An 18,704-nucleotide genomic window follows, 5' to 3' on the forward strand; every position below is an offset into this window, starting at 1 on the left:
AAGATTTTGAATTCGAATTCACCGTAACACAATCTTAATTTTTTTTATTTAATCATTAATTTATCAAAAATACAATCATAGTCAAATTGAGTTAATCCGACCTATGATAAATTAATAAGTAGTAATTCATGGTTTGTGTTAACAAGATATTGCAACTTAGAAGTAACGTTTTCCAATCATTTTGATAGTGATTGTGGGAAAATGTTAAAAGTATTTCCCAACCACTCTTTAATTAAATATTTGTGCTTCTAAGCTTCTACTAATTGTTTGCATTTAAATAATCTCGATAAATAAATATAATTAGAAAAACAAAACAAAACAAATCAGATAAAAACATAACGGTCGTCGTTAAGCTTAATCCAACGGAATTGTCACCCTCCCGGCGCACGATAGCGCATAGATAGGACAGGCGTCTGCGAAGCTGAGCGAGTAGAAAACGCAGACGACGACAACGAAAAATGCCACGTGGCTGCATTGCTTGCTTGTCCTCTCCGGCGCACAATAGCTCATAGATTTTGATTTTGCTTTCTACACTATCCAGAGAGAGAGAGAGAGAGGACTAGCTTTCAGCTTATAAACACGCATGATTGGAAGCAGTAGCTAACCATTGAAGAGGAGAAAAATGAGAGGCGGAGCAGTTGCGGCGGCGGCGCTTGATCTCTTGTTGATTTTGGCGGCGGCGACGACGTTTTGTTTTGGCGCCAATGTGACCTACGATCACCGGGGGCTGGTAATCGGCGGCAGGAGACGCGTTCTGATTTCCGGTTCCATTCATTACATGCGCAGCACTCCTCAAGTTAGTATATGTATATGATATATATATATCAACTTAATTTCACATACACACACTAAGAGAGAGAGAAGCAGCAGCTTTTACACACACAAACGCAGTGCTTTTAATCAATTTTCTGAATATGAATGAGAGTGAGTGCAGATGTGGTCAGATTTGATACAAAAATCGAAGGATGGAGGATTGGATGTGATTCAAACTTTTGTTTTCTGGAATCTGCACGAACCAATTCGAGGCCAGGTGAATTTTTATTTCCTTTTAATTATTCTCTATTCATTTTGCTAGCTGTTAGGACCATTCATTTCTTCTTCTTCTTCTTCTTCTTTTGGTGAAGATGTAATACTTAATATAATTTGGTTTTTTGCTCATTGAGGACAGCGAACAAAATGGAAAACGAAAATAAAACTTTGAAGAATTTTTGCAGTATGATTTTACAGGGAGAAAAGATTTGGTCAAATTTGTAAAATTGGTTGGGGAGGCCGGCCTCATGGTTCATCTTCGAATAGGGCCTTATGCTTGTGCAGAATGGAACTATGGGTGAGCAAAAGTTTATTTTTCATCATAAATTTGTTAATCCAAAAGGGTATTACATCAAACATAACTATTTTTCACAAGAGTGTTTACTCAATTTTTTCACAGTGGGTTTCCTTTGTGGTTGCATTTTATACCGGGAATTGTTCTACGCACTGATAATGAGCCGTTTAAGGTATTGCTTGTACTGTTTTCTTCTATCTTATTGCTGGTATTGATGTGATACGAATGATAATACAATAATTTGCTGTTTAGGCTGAAATGAAGAGATTTACAGCCAAGATTGTGAACATGATGAAGGAAGAAAATCTATATGCATCCCAAGGTGGACCTATTATTTTGTCTCAGGTATAGTATCGCGAAATATGGTGAATCCTGTAGACACTATGCATAAGGTACCATGGGTTGTCTACACGAAGAGAGTGCTATGCGTAGCAAGTCTGTTACATGATTTACAATGAACTTAATTTGTTTTATGCTTCATTCTAGATTGAGAATGAGTATGGGGATATTGATGCACCATATGGTAAGAGTGCCAAAACTTACATAAGTTGGGCTGCATCAATGGCTGTATCATTGGACACAGGGGTACCCTGGGTAATGTGCCAGCAAACTGATGCTCCGAATCCCATTGTGAGTCTTGCTGTCCCGATCTTTTCTTTTTTTCCAGTTTTGAGCATACTTAGTTGATTTTACTATGCAAAATGTATAGAATGTTTTACCAACTTTGGTAGTTAGGAAGTTGGCCTAAACATTGTGCTTACATTTGTGGGGAATTATACAGATCAACGCTTGTAACGGGTTTTACTGTGACCAATTTTCCCCAAATGCAAATAATAAGCCAAAGATGTGGACAGAGAACTGGAGTGGATGGTAGGTCATTTAGTTTTTCTTTTTCTCGTGGAGATGCTATCTTCGTTTAACTTGCATGACACCTTGTGAAGTCAAACTGCTTCGACATTCTCTAACTGCCTGTGGTGTCACAAAAACCTTCAGGTTCTCCTCATTTGGTGATCCTGTGCCTCACAGACCTACAGAAGATACTGCTTTCTCCACAGCGCGTTTTTACCAGCTTGGTGGAAGTTTCATGAACTATTACATGGTATTTCTGTTGCCATCATCAGTCTTCGACAATTTAAACTAGATCATGAACTACTTTTGATATCAAATTTACTGCATTTCAATAGTATCACGGTGGAACCAACTTTGGCCGCACTTCTGGGGGCCCTTTCATCACAACAAGCTATGATTATGATGCTCCAATCGATGAATATGGTATGCCATCATTATCTGTTCTTACACTACACATGACTCTGATCATCTAGCAAAATGGACTGATAAATCATAGAAAATTGTATTGTAATCACTATTCGTTAATATCCTTCCTCATCTTGATTTTTGATTATGAGATGTCTTTGGTGCCATAGGACTTCTGAGACAGCCAAAGTGGGGTCACCTGAAAGATGTACACAATGCTGTAAAGCTTTGTGAAGAGGCACTAGTGGCAACAGATCCGAAAACTAATTCTCTTGGTCCCAGTTTGGAGGTATAATTTAGCATTGACAATCACTCAATTTAAACTAGATGCATTGATAGTTGATCCTTTTCTTGTTTCAGGCTACAGTTTATAAAACTGAATCAGGACTGTGTGCTGCCTTTCTTGCAAATGTGGACGCTCAATCTGATGCAACTGTGAACTTCAGCGGCAGTTCCTATCACTTGCCTGCCTGGTCCGTCAGCATCTTACCCGACTGCAAGACTGTGGCTATCAATACTGCGAAAGTATGGCCTCTTATTTTCTGTTGTATTTTTCCTCTATAAATTTTAGATGATGCTGATTTGCACTCTATTTTGTTATTGCAATGATATTAGTACTTTTTTTCCAAGTGACAGATCAACTCTGCGGCCACCATTTCAAAGTTTGTTCCTCAACTTTCGCAAGATGATACGACCACTGCAGATGCACTCTTCTCAGGGTGGAGCTGGATCAACGAGCCAGTGGGCATATCTAGCAACAGTGCGTTTACAAAACAAGGCTTACAGGAGCAAATAAATACCACTGCTGATGAAAGTGACTATCTTTGGTATTCTCTGAGGTAAATATCTTCCAAAATCGCTAATCTATTTTAATTCAGCTTCAGCATTTTAATATCCCTTGATTGTTTCAGCATTGAAAAAAAAGGGGACGAGCCTTTCCTGCAAGATGGATCTCAGACAGTGCTTCATGTGAAATCGCTTGGTCACGGGCTTTATGCTTTTATCAATGGGCAGCTTGCAGGTAATGGAAAGAATGTGTTCCTTACCGATCCTTTGCAATAGATTTATTGTCCATTTATGTGTGTATAAGATTATGAGCTATGAGACTTCAATCGTTACAAATACTCCCAGTTTAAGTTTTATGGTACATAAAATTGGACATACAAACCAATCAAATTCTAGAAATCGATGTTTTGGCATGTTTATGCAGGGAGTGCAAAAGGAAGTTACAGCGATCCAAGTGTGTCGTTAGATGTTCCTATCAACCTCGTATCTGGAGAGAACAAAATTGATCTTTTGAGTTTGACAGTAGGATTACAGGTGAAGACTGTGTAATCTGCTCTGAGGTTCCTCTATGTAAAATCACAAATTTTCTCTAATACAGAACTATATCTATCTCAGAATTACGGAGCATTCTATGATACAAAAGGTGCAGGAATCACTGGTCCTGTGCAGCTGAAAGGCGTACAAAATCAATCTACTATTGATCTTTCCTCGAAGCTGTGGACATATCAGGTCCTTGAAGCATACTATAAAACACCTTTTCTTTTTCTTTCTAAAATGAAGAATCTGATAGCTTGTGATCTATAATTGTTCTCTTTCATATATATACCACACACAGCCTATATCCTTGATTCGGTTACACATATACGCTTACTAAAAATAAGCTGTACATCTTTTCTGTTTCTTGCCTTGGAATATGCAAAATCAGATTGGTTTGAGAGGAGAAGAGTTAGGCCTATCCACTGGAAGTTCATCTGAATGGACATCGCAGCCTACTTTACCGAAGAATCAACCATTGGTTTGGTACAAGGTTTGTTTATGATTTATTTTGTGGCATGAAAGAATTTATCAGTAAACTCTTGAATTTGATAGTGTATGACATCTCTCTCTCATAGACAACTTTTGATGCTCCCACCGGAAGCAGCCCAGTAGCAATCGATTTCTCAGGAATGGGGAAGGGTCAGGCATGGATAAACGGGCAGAGCATTGGCCGTTACTGGCCCAGACGCGTAGCTTCAAATGCCGGCTGCACTGAATCTTGCAACTACAGAGGATCATTCAGCCCCAGTAGATGCTTGAAGAATTGTGGACAACCAACTCAGCAATTGTAGGCACTCTTTCAACTTCTTACATAGAAAAGAATGGATATCTTCATCAACTAGTACTTAACCATCATGTCTTGTAGCTATCACGTCCCACGTTCGTGGCTACAACCGGGTTCAAACACCATGGTCTTATTCGAAGAAATGAGAGGCGATCCTACACAAATATCTTTCTCCACAAGAGAAACCGGAAGCATATGCTCTCATATATCAGAGACTCACCCCATCCCACTGAATACCTGGATTTCAGATGAAGAAACGAGGAAACGAGCTCGACCAACTCTATCACTCGACTGCCCTTTGCACAATCAGGTCATATCCGAAATCAAGTTTGCCAGCTTTGGAACTCCTCGAGGGGTGTGTGGAAGTTTCATCCATGGTGAATGCAGCAGCAAAGAGGCTCTTTCAACTGTAGAGAAGGTTCTACTTCTCACTGAGTCTTGTCACACTAGTTGATCATGAATTGTTGGCTTCCTTGCTCACTATGCATGATTTGTGCAGGCCTGCATAGGGTTAAGAAGCTGCAGCGTCGTCGTCTCGGCCGACACATTTGGGGATCCATGCAGAGGAATTGCTAAAAGTTTGGCTGTTGAAGCTTCCTGCAAATGGTTAGATCCTCATCAAGATGCACATAATGGTAGTAACCGATCTTTGTGAAGGTCTTCAACCATGCTAAGGTTGATAATAAGACAATGAGATGAACTTGTTGTATACTTTTTAATTTTCTTTATTTTATTTTATTTTTCGATTGTATATATATCATGAATATATAATATAAAGAATGATAAGGAACGACACAATAATCAAGTTAGTATAAACCAGATTATATCCAAATAAAATAAAAGATACAACTTGCATATTGGTGGGACTCAAACCAAATACTCCCTCCTTTCAAAGTATTGTCGCCACTTTATAAACAGTACGAATTTTAGGAAAATGGTGAATAATAGTTGATAGAAATAATATTATTGTGAATGGAGTTTAGGATTGTGAGTAGAGTTTGTGAACTCTGCTGCTATAAATGAAAGTTGCAAAAATATTATGGACGGACCAAAACGATAAAAGTGACAACGATATTGTGTACGGAGATAATATCTCTTATTAAGAGGGTGTAAGTTGTTTAGAAGTTTATAAGTTCTTTCAAAATGTTTGGCAAAATAACTGCCTAAAATAATTTATAAGCTCCCCCCAAAAAATAAGTTCTTTCGCTTCAATTTACTTATTCATAATCTTATATGTAATATAATTATTTTACAAAAATTATTCAATTATAATATAGAAACTTATAGATTTTTAAAATTTTATATATTATAAACTTTTAAATATTTTTATATATTATTGAAGCTTATAAATTTTTTAAATTAAATTTAATCAAATACCCTCTAAATAGAGGCTTTTGATGAACTTGGCACATGAGTTAACTTCATCATTTGTTTTATTTTATTGTTTGTTTGGATCCAAGGGGTAAATTACATTTTTGCCCTTAGAGCTCCCATACAAATTCCCCTCGTCTCTCTCCTCCCAAATCCTCACCTCGACCCGGTGGAGAACTCCGTCAATTCAGACAAAATCATCTCAATCATCGGATCCCACCGCTAAATCCCCACAAAGTTGCAGAGAAACTGAAACAAACTCGAATTTGTAGCAACTACTGATATCGCCCTCACCTTTTTCTTTTTCCGAGTGTTGAATTGGGTCGATGAGAATCAGATCGTTGCTTGTTATATGAGCTAGGGCTAACAGCACCCATTGTTGACAGATTTTGCACTAGGCCAGTAAGAGGCGCAACTTTTTCTTTTGACCTTTTTAAGTTTATTGGCTTATTTTAGTTTTAGATTTCACTGTCAACTGTTGATATCCGTTCAATTTGGTTGATGTCAATTTACGAATCTTCTGGATGCAAAAATTGTTCCTTTCTCCTTTTTTCTTGAAATTAATTTGCTTTTTAGTGATGTTTACTTCAGAAATGGATTTTAATTTGTTGAAATAATTGATCGCCAATTCAGCACGTTAATTTCTTGTACTCATCTAGTTTAATCTTGTTGTGTTTGTTAGCTTGAGGGTGAGTTGCCTGAGTTTGATAAGCCAGTTGGAACTTTCGCTACTGGAAAAAGGTCAAAGGTGTACTGTATACTTGCTTACCGAGGCAAGAATTTTAAGGGGTTGGCGTCCATTGCTTTTTTCTCCTTTGAAAATTGGAGCAATAATTGAAGTGTAGTTTAAGCTATGTCGGCCTTGAATCGCATATGGGTCAATTTTATCAATTCCTTATTTCATTTTGCTGAATGGCATCCTCTGGAATAACGTCGCTGATTGGGCGTCTGAAGCCCACTCGACGGATTTCTCTAGACAAGGTGAGAAGTTTATCGACTATTAACCTCCAGGGTTCCCAATCTTATTCTGAGAATTGTCCATGTGTCTTTTAGTAGCTTGCTAGGTGAACATATTGTCTTAACATAGGAGTTTTGATGTCTGTTTTTTCAGGTTTTGCAGTTGAGTCTATTATCTTAGAGTGTGTAAATTCCCGGGCCAGAGTTTTGGTACTGGGATGTTCGCTAAGAGGAATTCGATTGAGAAAGTGACAGAAATGGGCTGCTGTGGGTGTTTTGGTTTCTCATTTGTGAAAAATCCCAAGAAGGTGATGAAACCCAGTAAGGCAATTAGCAAGAATATTTATGAGGAGTTATTGTTGAATGATGATCCTGAAGATGACCAGGGTAGTAGTTTCCAGAATGATGATATGAATGGATCTGGGAATGTAGATGACCTTGATTTCCAAAGCCCAGCAAAACGATCACAGGAGATTCTCATGCACCTGATACAACACGGGTTGATATGCAGGGAGTTCCCTGTTAAGGAAACTTACAGTGTCCTTCGCTCTGAGGTAAGTTGCATAGCGGAGTATTTTTGTGACTTTCTATCAAGCATATATGGATCTTGTGCCGTGTAGCATGTCTGGATGTGAGGATTTGAACTGAATTATCAACGTAATACAATTTGAACTAGCTACATGGTTCCAATACTTAGAACTTAGAAGCTACTATATGAAGTATGAAAAAAAATATGCAGGCAGTGTTTTGGCTTGCATTATCATCATCGATGTAGAGCTCATTTGAACTGGTTTACGTCCAGGATGAATATGGAAACAAGACCATTAATGAATATGTCCGGGTGCGGAAGATTGGTGCTGGTAGCTATGGGAAAGTGGTGAGCATATAGTTAGGAGATTATAGCTTCTAGATATGAAGTTTTGAATTAAACATGTAATTGTGCAGGTTCTCTACCAAAGTCGTTTGCATGGAACATATTACGCAATAAAGGTGGTGTCTACTCTCATGCTTGCTCAAGTATTATGTATTTTTTTTGTAATTACCAATCTTTTCCCACACTGTTATCGTACTGGCATTTTTTTTGTTGAAAGACTTATATTGTTATACCAAAGAATGACCAAGTAGCAATTACATGATTTGAATTTCCTTGTGCTCTCGAAGTGCACAAGTGAGAATAGAATTTCTGACCTTGTTAGGGAAGACAACTGCTTTTAACTTGTTTTCTTGGTGTTTATGATGATAATTAAAAACCTCTAATACAATTACCATCTATTCTCTGTTTTCGGGTACCAGGTCTTTCACAAGTCTCATTTATCAAAGCTGAGAGTTTCACCCTCAGAAACTGCATTGAGTGATGTTCTTCGTGAGGTATTTGATGATTTCTTATTATACGTTCTGACATTACGGTCAAAAGCAGGTTGAATGAACACTTATTATGCTCTGGTGTCGTGTGTTGGTGAAATGGTAGAAGCTTTAGCTAATAGAGATGAGTATCATTGTACATTAGCTTGGTCCCTCATGTGGTGGAAGGGAGATTTTATTAGATCTCTGTATTGAGATTAGAAAGAGAATGTTTTGATTAGCCCGACTCTACTGCTACGTTAAATGACCAAATCATCTTAAAGCTTATGTTGAAGTATCATTTGATATTTCTATCTTCAACATATGTATATGTATGCGTAGAGACATCATGGTGCATACATATGCATGGTAATGCTATGCATGTGGTTGTGAGTGTATGGGCCAGCCTGTTCTTCATTATTGTTAATTTGTCCTTTGGCTGGTAGGTTACTGGGCTCGCCCTATGCAATAATTGGTCTTGTTGTTTGTCCATTCTGCACCTTGGTTATATCTTATTGGCTCAGCTTGCAGAAACTACTTTGGTCTTACTTTTGTAACGTTCTATTGATCAGCTTATAATATTATTCTATTCTCTCTGTTTCACATGATAATGTGTTTTTATGTTATTAGGTTTTAATCATGAAAGTGCTGAGTCATCCTAATATAGTCAATCTTGTCGAGGTTATTGATGACCCAACAGACGATAACTTGTATATGGGTAGGCTTCCCTTGTTTTGTCCTCTCCCTCAGTCACTATTTGTTGTTATTCAACCATATTCGTACTTTTGTGCAGTCCTTGAATATGTGGAAGGCAAATGGGTCTTTGATGATGCTGGTCCACCTGGTCGTCTTGGAGAAGAAACTGCACGGAAGTACTTACGCGATGTAGTTTCTGGTTTGATTTACCTCCATGCTCATGTATGAACCTACCTTACCTTCCTTTATAAATATAATGTTTTAAATTGTATATCAGTTGAAAATCACAGTCAATTGCAACAAATGGCAGACTTGATGTTAACATGTGTGAGGAATTGGCAAAATGTCCTTTATAATAGATTTTCTTTTGTTTAACTTCTTTTGCCTGTTCGTGCACCTTGCTCTCCAAGGTCTTCTAATCGGTTTAACTAAATGTTGATTTCTTCAACTAGGAGACTTCACTACATTATCCTTTAGTTGTTCTTGCAGTTTCTAAATAATTGAGATTTTGCTGGTGATGATCTGATTGTATACTTCTTTAGCTTGGTAAGATGGTTGTGTTGTTTGTACTTACTGCCTGTAACTTATGTTGTTTCAGTATTTAAGTTAAGACTAGAATTGGATATTGTAACGGCAGATGCTGTGTGATAGTCAGAGACTCAGAGTTATGCAAATTTTGGGTTGATCAGTTTAACCTAGTGTATCACTATTTCACTATTTTTTCCATTTTAGTATTCTGTTTAGCTTTTGTGCTCAAATTCTCAGGCTTTCACATTGCATATGACTTGTTTCCTGCAATCAACAGAATATAGTGCATGGTGATATTAAACCTGATAACTTATTAGTCACAAGTTCTGGCACAGTCAAGATAGGTGATTTTGGCGTGAGCCAGGTTTTTGAGGTAAATGATTTTTCCTTGTAAAAATATTTCTGGGTTTTCAGCATTGTGTTCACATGCTCCCTTTCATGTATAGGAAGATAATGATGAGCTTCGACGCTCTCCAGGAACTCCTGTGTTCACTGCCCCCGAGTGCTGTTTAGGTTTGTGCTTTCTCCGACCATGGTGGTCTTCATACATATTGTATTTATCTTATCATAGAATCCATGTCATATATAGGTCTAACCTATCATGGAAAAGCTGCCGACACTTGGGCGGTTGGCATTACCTTGTACTGTATGGTTCTTGGGAAATACCCGTTTCTAGGGGAGACGCTTCAGGACACTTATGATAAGGTATGGTTTCTTTTTTTTGTTTTTTTGTTAATGAGATAAATTATGTGTTGGCATTATGTGATTACATATCATGCACCCCTCAGATTGTAAATAACGCGCTGTTGCTCCCTGATGAGATGAACCCTCTCTTAAAGAACCTAATGGAAGGCCTTCTCTGCAAAGGTCCGTCTCTCGTTCTAACAGAGTAACAAATTCTAGGACAGTTCAGCCTCATTATTACCTTATTCAACTATGATCTTATTATGCAGATCCGGAAAAAAGAATGACACTAGAGAACGTCGCACAGCATGCTTGGGTCATTGGAGAAGATGGACCGATCCCTCAATTCTTGTGCTGGTGCAAGCGCAAGAGACTTCAGAGAAACGCATCTGATGGAAGTCGAACAGAAACTCTCAGTTAACAACACTAACGGAGAGTATAATCTATCCACCAGTTTCGTACATGGTTTTCAAAAGAGATGGTAGAACGCACACGAAGAGAGAAGTGACGGGACCTGTTAAGACTCGGTGTGTAGGTTGCCATGAACTAGGTGAGCTCTTCTGCTTGATACACTTTGAGGCTTCTATTTTTACAGTTTTCGGATTTCTCGTATCACACGTGGAATTTTCCCCATAATGTTAAGAGGGTGTTTATCTTCTCCATTTAGCTGGTTTTCCTGAGCTATAGACCACTTTGTTGAGATGTACATGCATTTCAAAGATACTGAATTTTACCTTTGTATTGAAGCAATTTTTGTGCATTCTATACTGAAATATTTTCTGAGCATTTGTTGGGTTTGATTTTTGTCCTATTCTTTGAAGAGAATTTTGAGGTTTTCTTGCAGCTCAGTCTTTTTTTACTTCCTCCGTCCCACTATAAGTGACTCAAAACTTTTCGACACGAAATTAAGGAGAATGTGTAAATTGGTTAAAAGTGGTAGGGTCTACACTTTTTTAAGTGTTAAATTTTTTTCATTTATGAAAATAAGCCACTTATAGTGGGACGGTTCAAAATGGAATACAGGCCATTTATAATGGAATGGAGGAAGTATTTAATTGAATGAAATGCCTATTTATAAGTGGTGTCTCCTACAAGAATTGATGACCAAATTAAATGATAACAACCATTTAAAAATGGGTAACCTCCACGCAATCATAAAACTACCTAAAACATCTACTTAAAGATAGTGTTTTTATTAACTTTAGAAAAAGGTAGTAATTTTATCCATTATATTTAAGTAATAAAGTAACGAAATTCAAATGAAGTTTATCTAGATAGCCCGACAAAGTTGAACACACTTCGCATGTGCTACTCAAACTCCAAAGTCAATACTCGCAATAAAAAGGTTAAAAATATTTTCCTTTTTCTCCGTCAATAAAAATTAATTATAGCATTGTTTGGAGGCATAAATTTTATTTCATAAATAATTAAAAATATGTATAAAATAAAATAAAAAGATTCACAAAAATTGAGTGTTTAAAGAAATTCACCAATGTAGTTAAAAAATAGTTGGATTTTCATGGACAGAAAAAAAATAGTAATAACACTTGGCAACTTGATTTTGAGATATCATACTACAATCGATTATTCGACATGACTGCACAATAGCCTTATAAGTCTAGATAATTAAGTAATCTAAAATTAATCAGTTCATTTCCAATCATAATACCAAATAAAAGCTAGATATAGGGTGTGTTTACTTTTTATCCCTCTAAATGGAGGGATAACAAAAATTTATGCACATCTTATTTTTGGATATTATTTCATATATAATTTTTATAATTTTATCCTTATAATTTATACTAATTACTCATAATTTATTTAATAATTTTTTTAATGTGAGACTCTTTCTCTACTATTCATACTTTAAATAACTTTTTAATAAAATTCGTATCGAAATCACGAAACCTATGTATATTTACATATTTCGGCGGGGGACAAGGTAAGTAAAAAATACTCGCTTCGTCCCAGCCAAGATGATACATTTCTTTTCGACACGGAATTTAAGGAGTTGCAGATTAGTATTTTAAGTGTGTAGTATAAAAGGGATAAAGTAGAAGAGAGAAGGTAGTAAGAGAGCGATTAATTAGTTGTAATTCTACAATTAAAATTTCTTATTTTTTTAAATTTAAAAATATATCATCTTCGTTGGGACGAGCCAAAAATGAATATGTAGCATTTTCGTTGGGACGAGCCAAAAATGAATATCAAACTTTCAGTAATTAATTAATACTCCATTTACTTGAGAAAGATGGGAAAACGTTGACGGGTGAAATCATAAATAGTTACAATTAACGTCCCAGAATGCAAATAATTAATTCTTTTCAGAATTAAATATGAAGTCATGATGCTCTCCTCAGTCCTCTCTCTCTCTCTCCCCCCTCCCCCCCTTCTCTCTCTCCTGTTTCTCTCTCTACCTCGTTCTGGCGGCGATGCTTGCCGGCCTTGAATCTTCTGCATCCTATTCTGTTACGGGCGTCGAAAGAGTAATACATCGCGAGCGCTGCACCTGACTGGCTGCCCACGGTCGCCTTTTCTGGTAGAAATAAGATTGATTCTTAATCCCAGCTCGGATCAGAATCAGCAGCTCTATTGTTCTATGATTTATTACGTATAGCCTTATTTTCTTGCATCTCTAATTTTGCTATTTGAGATGATCTGAAAATTGAGCTGGATATGGTGGTGGGAGTGTCTGTAGCATTGCTGAAAGTTTGAATCTTTATTGGGAATTTGGTTTCAATTTTTTCAATTTTGATTAGGGTTGATTTCGGAATAATATATGAAACCAAATCGATATTTAGGGTTTCTCTGATTGTGGAAGTTGGAGGCTTGATAGTGGGGAAGTGGAGTTGGATATATTGATGGGCATGATTGGCAGATGAGAAATCTGCTGTTTGGAGATGGGAATTTAGTATTCTGATTTGGAAATCTACTATTGTGAAATTGGGAGCTGAATTTTGAATGATAAAAGTGGGATTTTGATTTTGGGATTTCTACTGAATTTTGTTAACTTGTTTGGTGTGTGCATCAAAGGCTATAGCTATGGTTTCCAAAGCCCGAAAGTCGAAGAGGTCTATGCTATCTTCTTGCAATGGTGACAAGATAGCTGATGGTCTCTCTGTTGGGGAAGAAACCGAAAGAAGACTGAGAGAAGGTGATGATGGTCGATTTATTTTGGGATCAAGTGATTCATATCTCCCTGGTTTGCACGACGACATTGCACTAACGTGCATTGCTCGTGCTTCCAGATCAGATTACGCTTCTTTGTCATGCCTAAATGTGAGGTTTCATATGCTAATCAAGAGTGGATATTTGTATGAACTGAGGAGGCAGTTGGGGGTTGTGGAGCATTGGGTTTACATGGTGTGTGATCCGAGGGGATGGGAGGCGTTCGACCCTTTCAGGAACAAGTGGATGAGATTGCCTAAGATACCATGTGACGACTGCTTCAACTGTGCAGATAAGGAGTCGTTAGCAGTAGGGAGCGAGCTGCTAGTTTTTGGCCGCGAGTTGTTTGATTTCGCCATATGGAAGTACAGCTTGCCTTGTCGTGATTGGGTCAAGTGTGAAGGGATGAACCACCCTCGCTGTCTCTTTGCATCCGGCAGCCTTGGCTCGGTTGCCATTGTAGCCGGGGGTAGTGACAAGAACGGGAACGTGTTGAGGTCTGCAGAGCTCTATGATTCCCTGACCGGGAAGTGGGAGATGCTACCGAGCATGCATTGCCCCCGTAGATTGTGCTCTGGTTTCTTCATGGATGGCAAGTTTTACGTGATTGGTGGGATGACAAGCCCCACGGATTCGTTAACCTGCGTGGAGGAGTTTGATCTCGAGACAAGGAAGTGGAAGAAGATCGAAGACATGTACCCTAATGTGAACCGTGCTGCTCATGCGCCTCCTCTTGTTGCAGTCGTTGACAACCAGCTCTACGCTGTGGAGTCGTTAACAAACATGGTGAATAAGTTTAACAAGGAGAGTAACTCGTGGGAGGCGTTGGGAAGGCTCCCCGTTAGGGCTGATTCCTCGAATGGTTGGGGTCTTGCCTTCAAGTCTTGGGGGCAGGCCCTCCTCGTCGTTGGTGGTCAGAAGGGCCCCGAGGGTGAAACCATCGTGCTGAACACGTGGCATCCTGAATCGGGTGTCAAAGATGGCTCGTTGGACTGGGAAGTCCTCGGTGTCAAGGATCATTCCGGTGTCTTCGTCTACAATTGCGCCGTCATGGGCTGCTGAGAGATGTATGCCTCTCTTCACCTCTGCAGGCGCTGTTGTTTATGAATTTTCATCATTTTGTTTCAGTGAAATCTGTTACTGTATGAATAACCCTCTTTGCGAGTGTTGACATGTTTATGTTTTCTCTACAATTCTGGTTTCGGAATCTTTAGTTTTCTTCTCAAAGTCTCAACAACAAAAGGTTTGTATGTAATGTTTACTTACTCATGCTTTGTATTGGACATAGAAAAGAAAAAATGAGTCTCTCTTTTCAATGTTTTCTTGCCAAATTCACATTCACACTAACATTGTGATAGAGCCATTTTTTGGTTCGTCGGATTCTGTTTTCGATTGAGGGATTAGGTGGTGAATGCGTTGAGTTCACGCCTAGGGAGTGAGTCGTTGTCTTGCTTTCTATTTTCACCGTTGGTGAAGTTTTGGGAAGGTATAAGGGCACATAGTAAGAGGAAGTTTTATTCTATGAGTCCATCTGTATCTTAACTTCAGTTAGTAGATCGTTTTTCTTGAGTGAAACTTCTCAGATGTAGGTGTTTTATCGCCGAATTGAGTAGCCATTTTTGACGTATTGTTCTTTACCGTTCTTGATATATTTTGTGGTTCTCGTATCATCGTACGTACTTATTTTATCTGTTGCGAGATTATATGTGCTTGAATAGGTGATAATTTCATCTCTCATGGCCTCTTGTATTTAAGTGTGTATAAAACTATGATCATTTTCAAACTAAGGAGAGGCATAAATCACTTAGCAATAGCACTCATTAAACAAAGCAAACCATAATATATCCATTTCCTCAAGCAACAAACAAGTAGGAAATTACACACATTCAACACATTACAGAACAACAGTCGAAACACCTGAGTGGAGATGAGTGGATTTCTACTCAATCCGCCACCCCTCCTCAGTTTATTCACCAACAGCACGACACGAACACGAACACAAACACGACACGAATTTCAGCCAGCTCGAACAATCACTCCCCGAACCACTGGTGGACATAGACGCCGCTCTCCCTGAGGCTCGTGAAGAGGGCCGTGCAGTTTCCCGGCATCGTCTTGTACCCTGCGGTGTCCTCGCATCGCAGGAAGAGTTCATCAACGCGACATATCGCTCCACTCTTGAACATCTCTACGAGGATGTCGAGCTCCACGGACTTTGCATTCATCATGATGACCACAAAGTCTCCATTGCTCACTGTTCCATCGAACCAGCTACTGAAGTCGAAGGCTTCGTCATGCAAGGGCGCAACCAGATGCTCGTCCGAGCTCATTTCTGCAACGGTGGCAGCAGCATCTCCGCCAAGAGCAGGATAGTACACGAAGTTGGTGCCTGGGTCCGTCACATAAGATGACAGGACGGAGGGTTTGTGATCGACAACGAACACTTGCAGAGGTGCAAGGTGGTTGGAGTTGGATCTATAGCTCTTGGACATCTTAGCAACCCTCTTCTTCGCAAACTCCCCCGCGCCTATGTTGATGAACACCAATTTGTTCCTCGTGGAAATGTTCATGAAGTCGGGTAGGTAAGAAAGCTTTGGCTCGACTAGCCCGGATCGTCTCAGTGCAAGGGGCTCGATGTACTTCATGAAGGGCTTGTTCGTTGCAACGGACGGACAATCAGCAGGGAGTCGAAACTGCTGAAAGGAAGCAGAATTCTCAAGCCTCTTCTTGAATATCACCACAGAGAAAGAACCAAAGCCACATAACTGAACGACATCGGAGCTCTTCAAGAACGAGGCAACAGTGGCAGCCGACCTAACCAGGCCGCCTGAGTAAAGCCTCCGGCCTCCCACGAGCATAGCACCGGTCCCACCAGGGCGCAGCACACGCTCAATCTCCAGCACCAGGAGAGCCGGGACCGAGACCCTATCAAGATCTCTCGAGAATGCAAAGTCGAAGCTGCCATCCTCAAAGGCGAGCTCGTACACGAATCTCCTCTGGAAGAGGGAGAAAAAGGGGTGCCTGTCGACACCAACGGCGTTGGTCAATCCCAGACCACGCAATGCCACGGCGGCAGAGGAAGATCCCTCCCCAACACACAATGCTCTTGCATCCGAGTGCAGGAGCTTCTTCTCCATCAACTCCTCGAACACAGCCCTAACCAAATTCTCACTTTCAACGCACGGAGCCCCCAACACAGGAAATGCGAAACCCTTGGACAAATTAGTTCGATTAAGACCGTGGTTCGAGCCCACATTCAAAGGGCAATCATCTATGTTGGATATAATCGGCTCGATTACGCGAACCTCGCGGGCAATTTGCATCATAGAGATAACAATCAGTGCCAACACAAGCATAAAGGCCCTCAACAACACACGCCTCACAATCGGGCCGCGGAGCAGTTGCCATTTCAAGAAATTCAATTCCATTACCTCAGAATCGGAACCAATTCAGCCCTAATTTCCCCAATATACGCAGATCTATAGCAGCGATCCAAATTTGAAGATTGTGGTAAAATTCAATAAGCAAAACGCATGGAAAAAGACACAGACTTTAGCGAGTGCAAAACCTGGAGGAGGTGTGGTTTCCACCCACCAGTAATACGATTGACATTTGGAACCCTAACCAGACCCTTCTCGGAACCCTTTTCGCCGCCGGCAGCATCCGATTGGGACCCATCTTGAACTGAATTTGCAGCTTAATTCATGGCTGGGATGGAATTTACATGGTGATAGTTGAAGCAGCGGGATTGATTTGGGCGTGAATTGGTGGAGATTTGGATCTGGGAGAGAGATGAAGTAGTGGAGGGCAGCCGCCGATTCCTGGCTATAAATGCGAGAGAGTGAGTGTGTGTAGATTCATATGATTACAACTAATATTAAGGCGATTAAAAAGCTGTTTGATTGTTACGAAGCTTCTTTCATCTTCAAAGCTGTCGGTAGTTATATTTACGGATCTACCCTTCCCTCCATTAAAACCTGTGGTGTGATTTAAAAACTAAGCACAAATTTTATTAAATAATTAGATATTTTTATAAAATAGAGAAATATAATTTGTTATGCAATTAATAAGTAATTTGTAGAATAATTTTGTTTTAAAATTGAAACACTACACTTATTAGTTAATACAGACGGATCAAAATAACGAAATAAACTATACTTTTATGGACAAATGAAGTATATTTTGTGGAGATTAATTTTATTAATTATATCTCAATATTTTTTATGATTTTTATTACTGATTTTTGAAACCTGTCGTTTTATTATTTGTTTTTTAATCTAAATAAACTTTGTCAATTTTTAAATCTAAATAAATTAGTTAATAGTCTACCCTTTAGTTTAGTAGTGAATTCTAATTACGTATTCTCAAAGCCACAAAATAAAGCTATATTATAATGGGTTATTATCCTGTAAATACACGAACTTTTTATATTTTCTGAAATGTAATAGGATTTTTTCTGATTTTTGACATCGACAAAAAAAATTCTAATTTACTATTAAGTATACCACGTTATTCACTCTCTAATCAAAATAATAAATCAAATTACTCTATTCAAGTGCATATGTCGTAGTCCACGTCATGTATTCCGGCTTCCACCTCAACAATAAATAGAATTTTTTTTATGTCGATGTCAAAAATCAGAAAAAATGCTAAGTTCGTGTATTTGTGGGCTAAAAATAAAAGTCATGTTAAATTTCAGAAAATATAAAAAGTTCGTGCATTTACATGTTAATAACCCTATTATAAAGGGGAAAAATCCTATATTCTTGAAGATAAGAAGTCAAAGACTTAAGTATTGGGTCTTATTAAAATCTTTTTTTTTGACGAAAACAAGGTTAAACACCATAGAAGAAAGAGTATTTATTTAATAGGATTATAGCCAAAAAATACACGAACTTTGATAAAAGTTGTAATTTTCACCTGAACTTTCAAATTAACCAAAATATACCTGAACTTATATTTTTTGTTGTAAATTTCACCTGAACTTGCAATGATTGAACTCCGTCGAGGTGAAATTTACAACAAAAAATATAAGTTCAGGTATATTTTGGCTAATTTGAAAGTTCAGGTGAAAATTGCAACTTTTATCAAAGTTCGTGTATTTTTTGGCTATAATCCCTTATTTAATTAACAGTAAGGAAAGAGTTATATATATATATATATATATATATATATATATATATATATATATATCTACAATGTGGATAAAATAAAAACTCTAGCTTCGTTTTAGTTTGTGCCTTTGAAAATCCTTTCGAAAAAGTAAAATAATAA

General features: G+C 38.4%; 4 protein-coding genes across 5 annotated transcripts; 3 read left to right on the plus strand and 1 right to left on the minus strand.

Moving 5' to 3' along the window:
• The first annotated feature begins 330 nt into the window (after window positions 1-330).
• Window positions 331-5,498, plus strand: LOC131000049 (beta-galactosidase 8). 2 transcript variants are annotated; one of them, XM_057925802.1, is made up of 19 exons: window positions 331-796; window positions 935-1,030; window positions 1,215-1,327; window positions 1,430-1,496; window positions 1,577-1,669; window positions 1,811-1,954; window positions 2,106-2,194; window positions 2,318-2,423; window positions 2,509-2,596; window positions 2,749-2,867; window positions 2,939-3,103; window positions 3,215-3,417; window positions 3,490-3,599; window positions 3,789-3,898; window positions 3,980-4,093; window positions 4,290-4,391; window positions 4,477-4,688; window positions 4,767-5,103; window positions 5,185-5,498. In XM_057925802.1, exons 1-19 carry the CDS (start codon window positions 623-625, stop codon window positions 5,338-5,340), a joined length of 2,598 nt encoding a protein of 865 aa, XP_057781785.1. In that variant the 5' UTR covers window positions 331-622; the 3' UTR covers window positions 5,341-5,498. The 2 variants fall into 2 exon arrangements, with proteins under 2 accessions (XP_057781785.1, XP_057781786.1); XM_057925803.1 differs by lacking the exons at window positions 331-796; window positions 935-1,030; window positions 1,215-1,327; window positions 1,430-1,496 and having other exon boundaries at window positions 1,598-1,716.
• Window positions 5,499-6,075: 577 nt separating this feature from the next.
• Window positions 6,076-11,048, plus strand: LOC131000050 (serine/threonine-protein kinase GRIK2-like). The gene is made up of 13 exons (XM_057925804.1): window positions 6,076-6,458; window positions 6,739-7,037; window positions 7,168-7,567; window positions 7,816-7,890; window positions 7,959-8,003; window positions 8,307-8,381; window positions 8,985-9,072; window positions 9,148-9,272; window positions 9,856-9,951; window positions 10,025-10,091; window positions 10,168-10,283; window positions 10,367-10,445; window positions 10,532-11,048. Exons 3-13 carry the CDS (start codon window positions 7,232-7,234, stop codon window positions 10,681-10,683), a joined length of 1,254 nt encoding a protein of 417 aa, XP_057781787.1. The 5' UTR covers window positions 6,076-6,458; window positions 6,739-7,037; window positions 7,168-7,231; the 3' UTR covers window positions 10,684-11,048.
• A 1,487-nt stretch (window positions 11,049-12,535) lies between these two features.
• On the plus strand, window positions 12,536-14,746 carry LOC131000051 (F-box/kelch-repeat protein At5g60570-like). Its single transcript, XM_057925806.1, has one exon. The coding sequence runs from the start codon at window positions 13,305-13,307 to the stop codon at window positions 14,490-14,492; it is 1,188 nt and encodes a 395-aa protein (XP_057781789.1). The 5' UTR covers window positions 12,536-13,304; the 3' UTR covers window positions 14,493-14,746.
• Window positions 14,747-15,250: 504 nt separating this feature from the next.
• LOC130997137 (uncharacterized) lies at window positions 15,251-17,278 on the minus strand. The gene is made up of 2 exons (XM_057922397.1): window positions 16,986-17,278; window positions 15,251-16,879 (listed from the first exon to the last, which is right to left on the minus strand). Exons 1-2 carry the CDS (start codon window positions 17,106-17,108, stop codon window positions 15,464-15,466), a joined length of 1,539 nt encoding a protein of 512 aa, XP_057778380.1. The 5' UTR covers window positions 17,109-17,278; the 3' UTR covers window positions 15,251-15,463.
• Window positions 17,279-18,704: the final 1,426 nt, after the last annotated feature.

The sequence above is a fragment of the Salvia miltiorrhiza genome, chromosome 8 (assembly GCF_028751815.1).
Source record: "Salvia miltiorrhiza cultivar Shanhuang (shh) chromosome 8, IMPLAD_Smil_shh, whole genome shotgun sequence".
Taxonomy (NCBI): Eukaryota; Viridiplantae; Streptophyta; class Magnoliopsida; order Lamiales; family Lamiaceae; genus Salvia; species Salvia miltiorrhiza.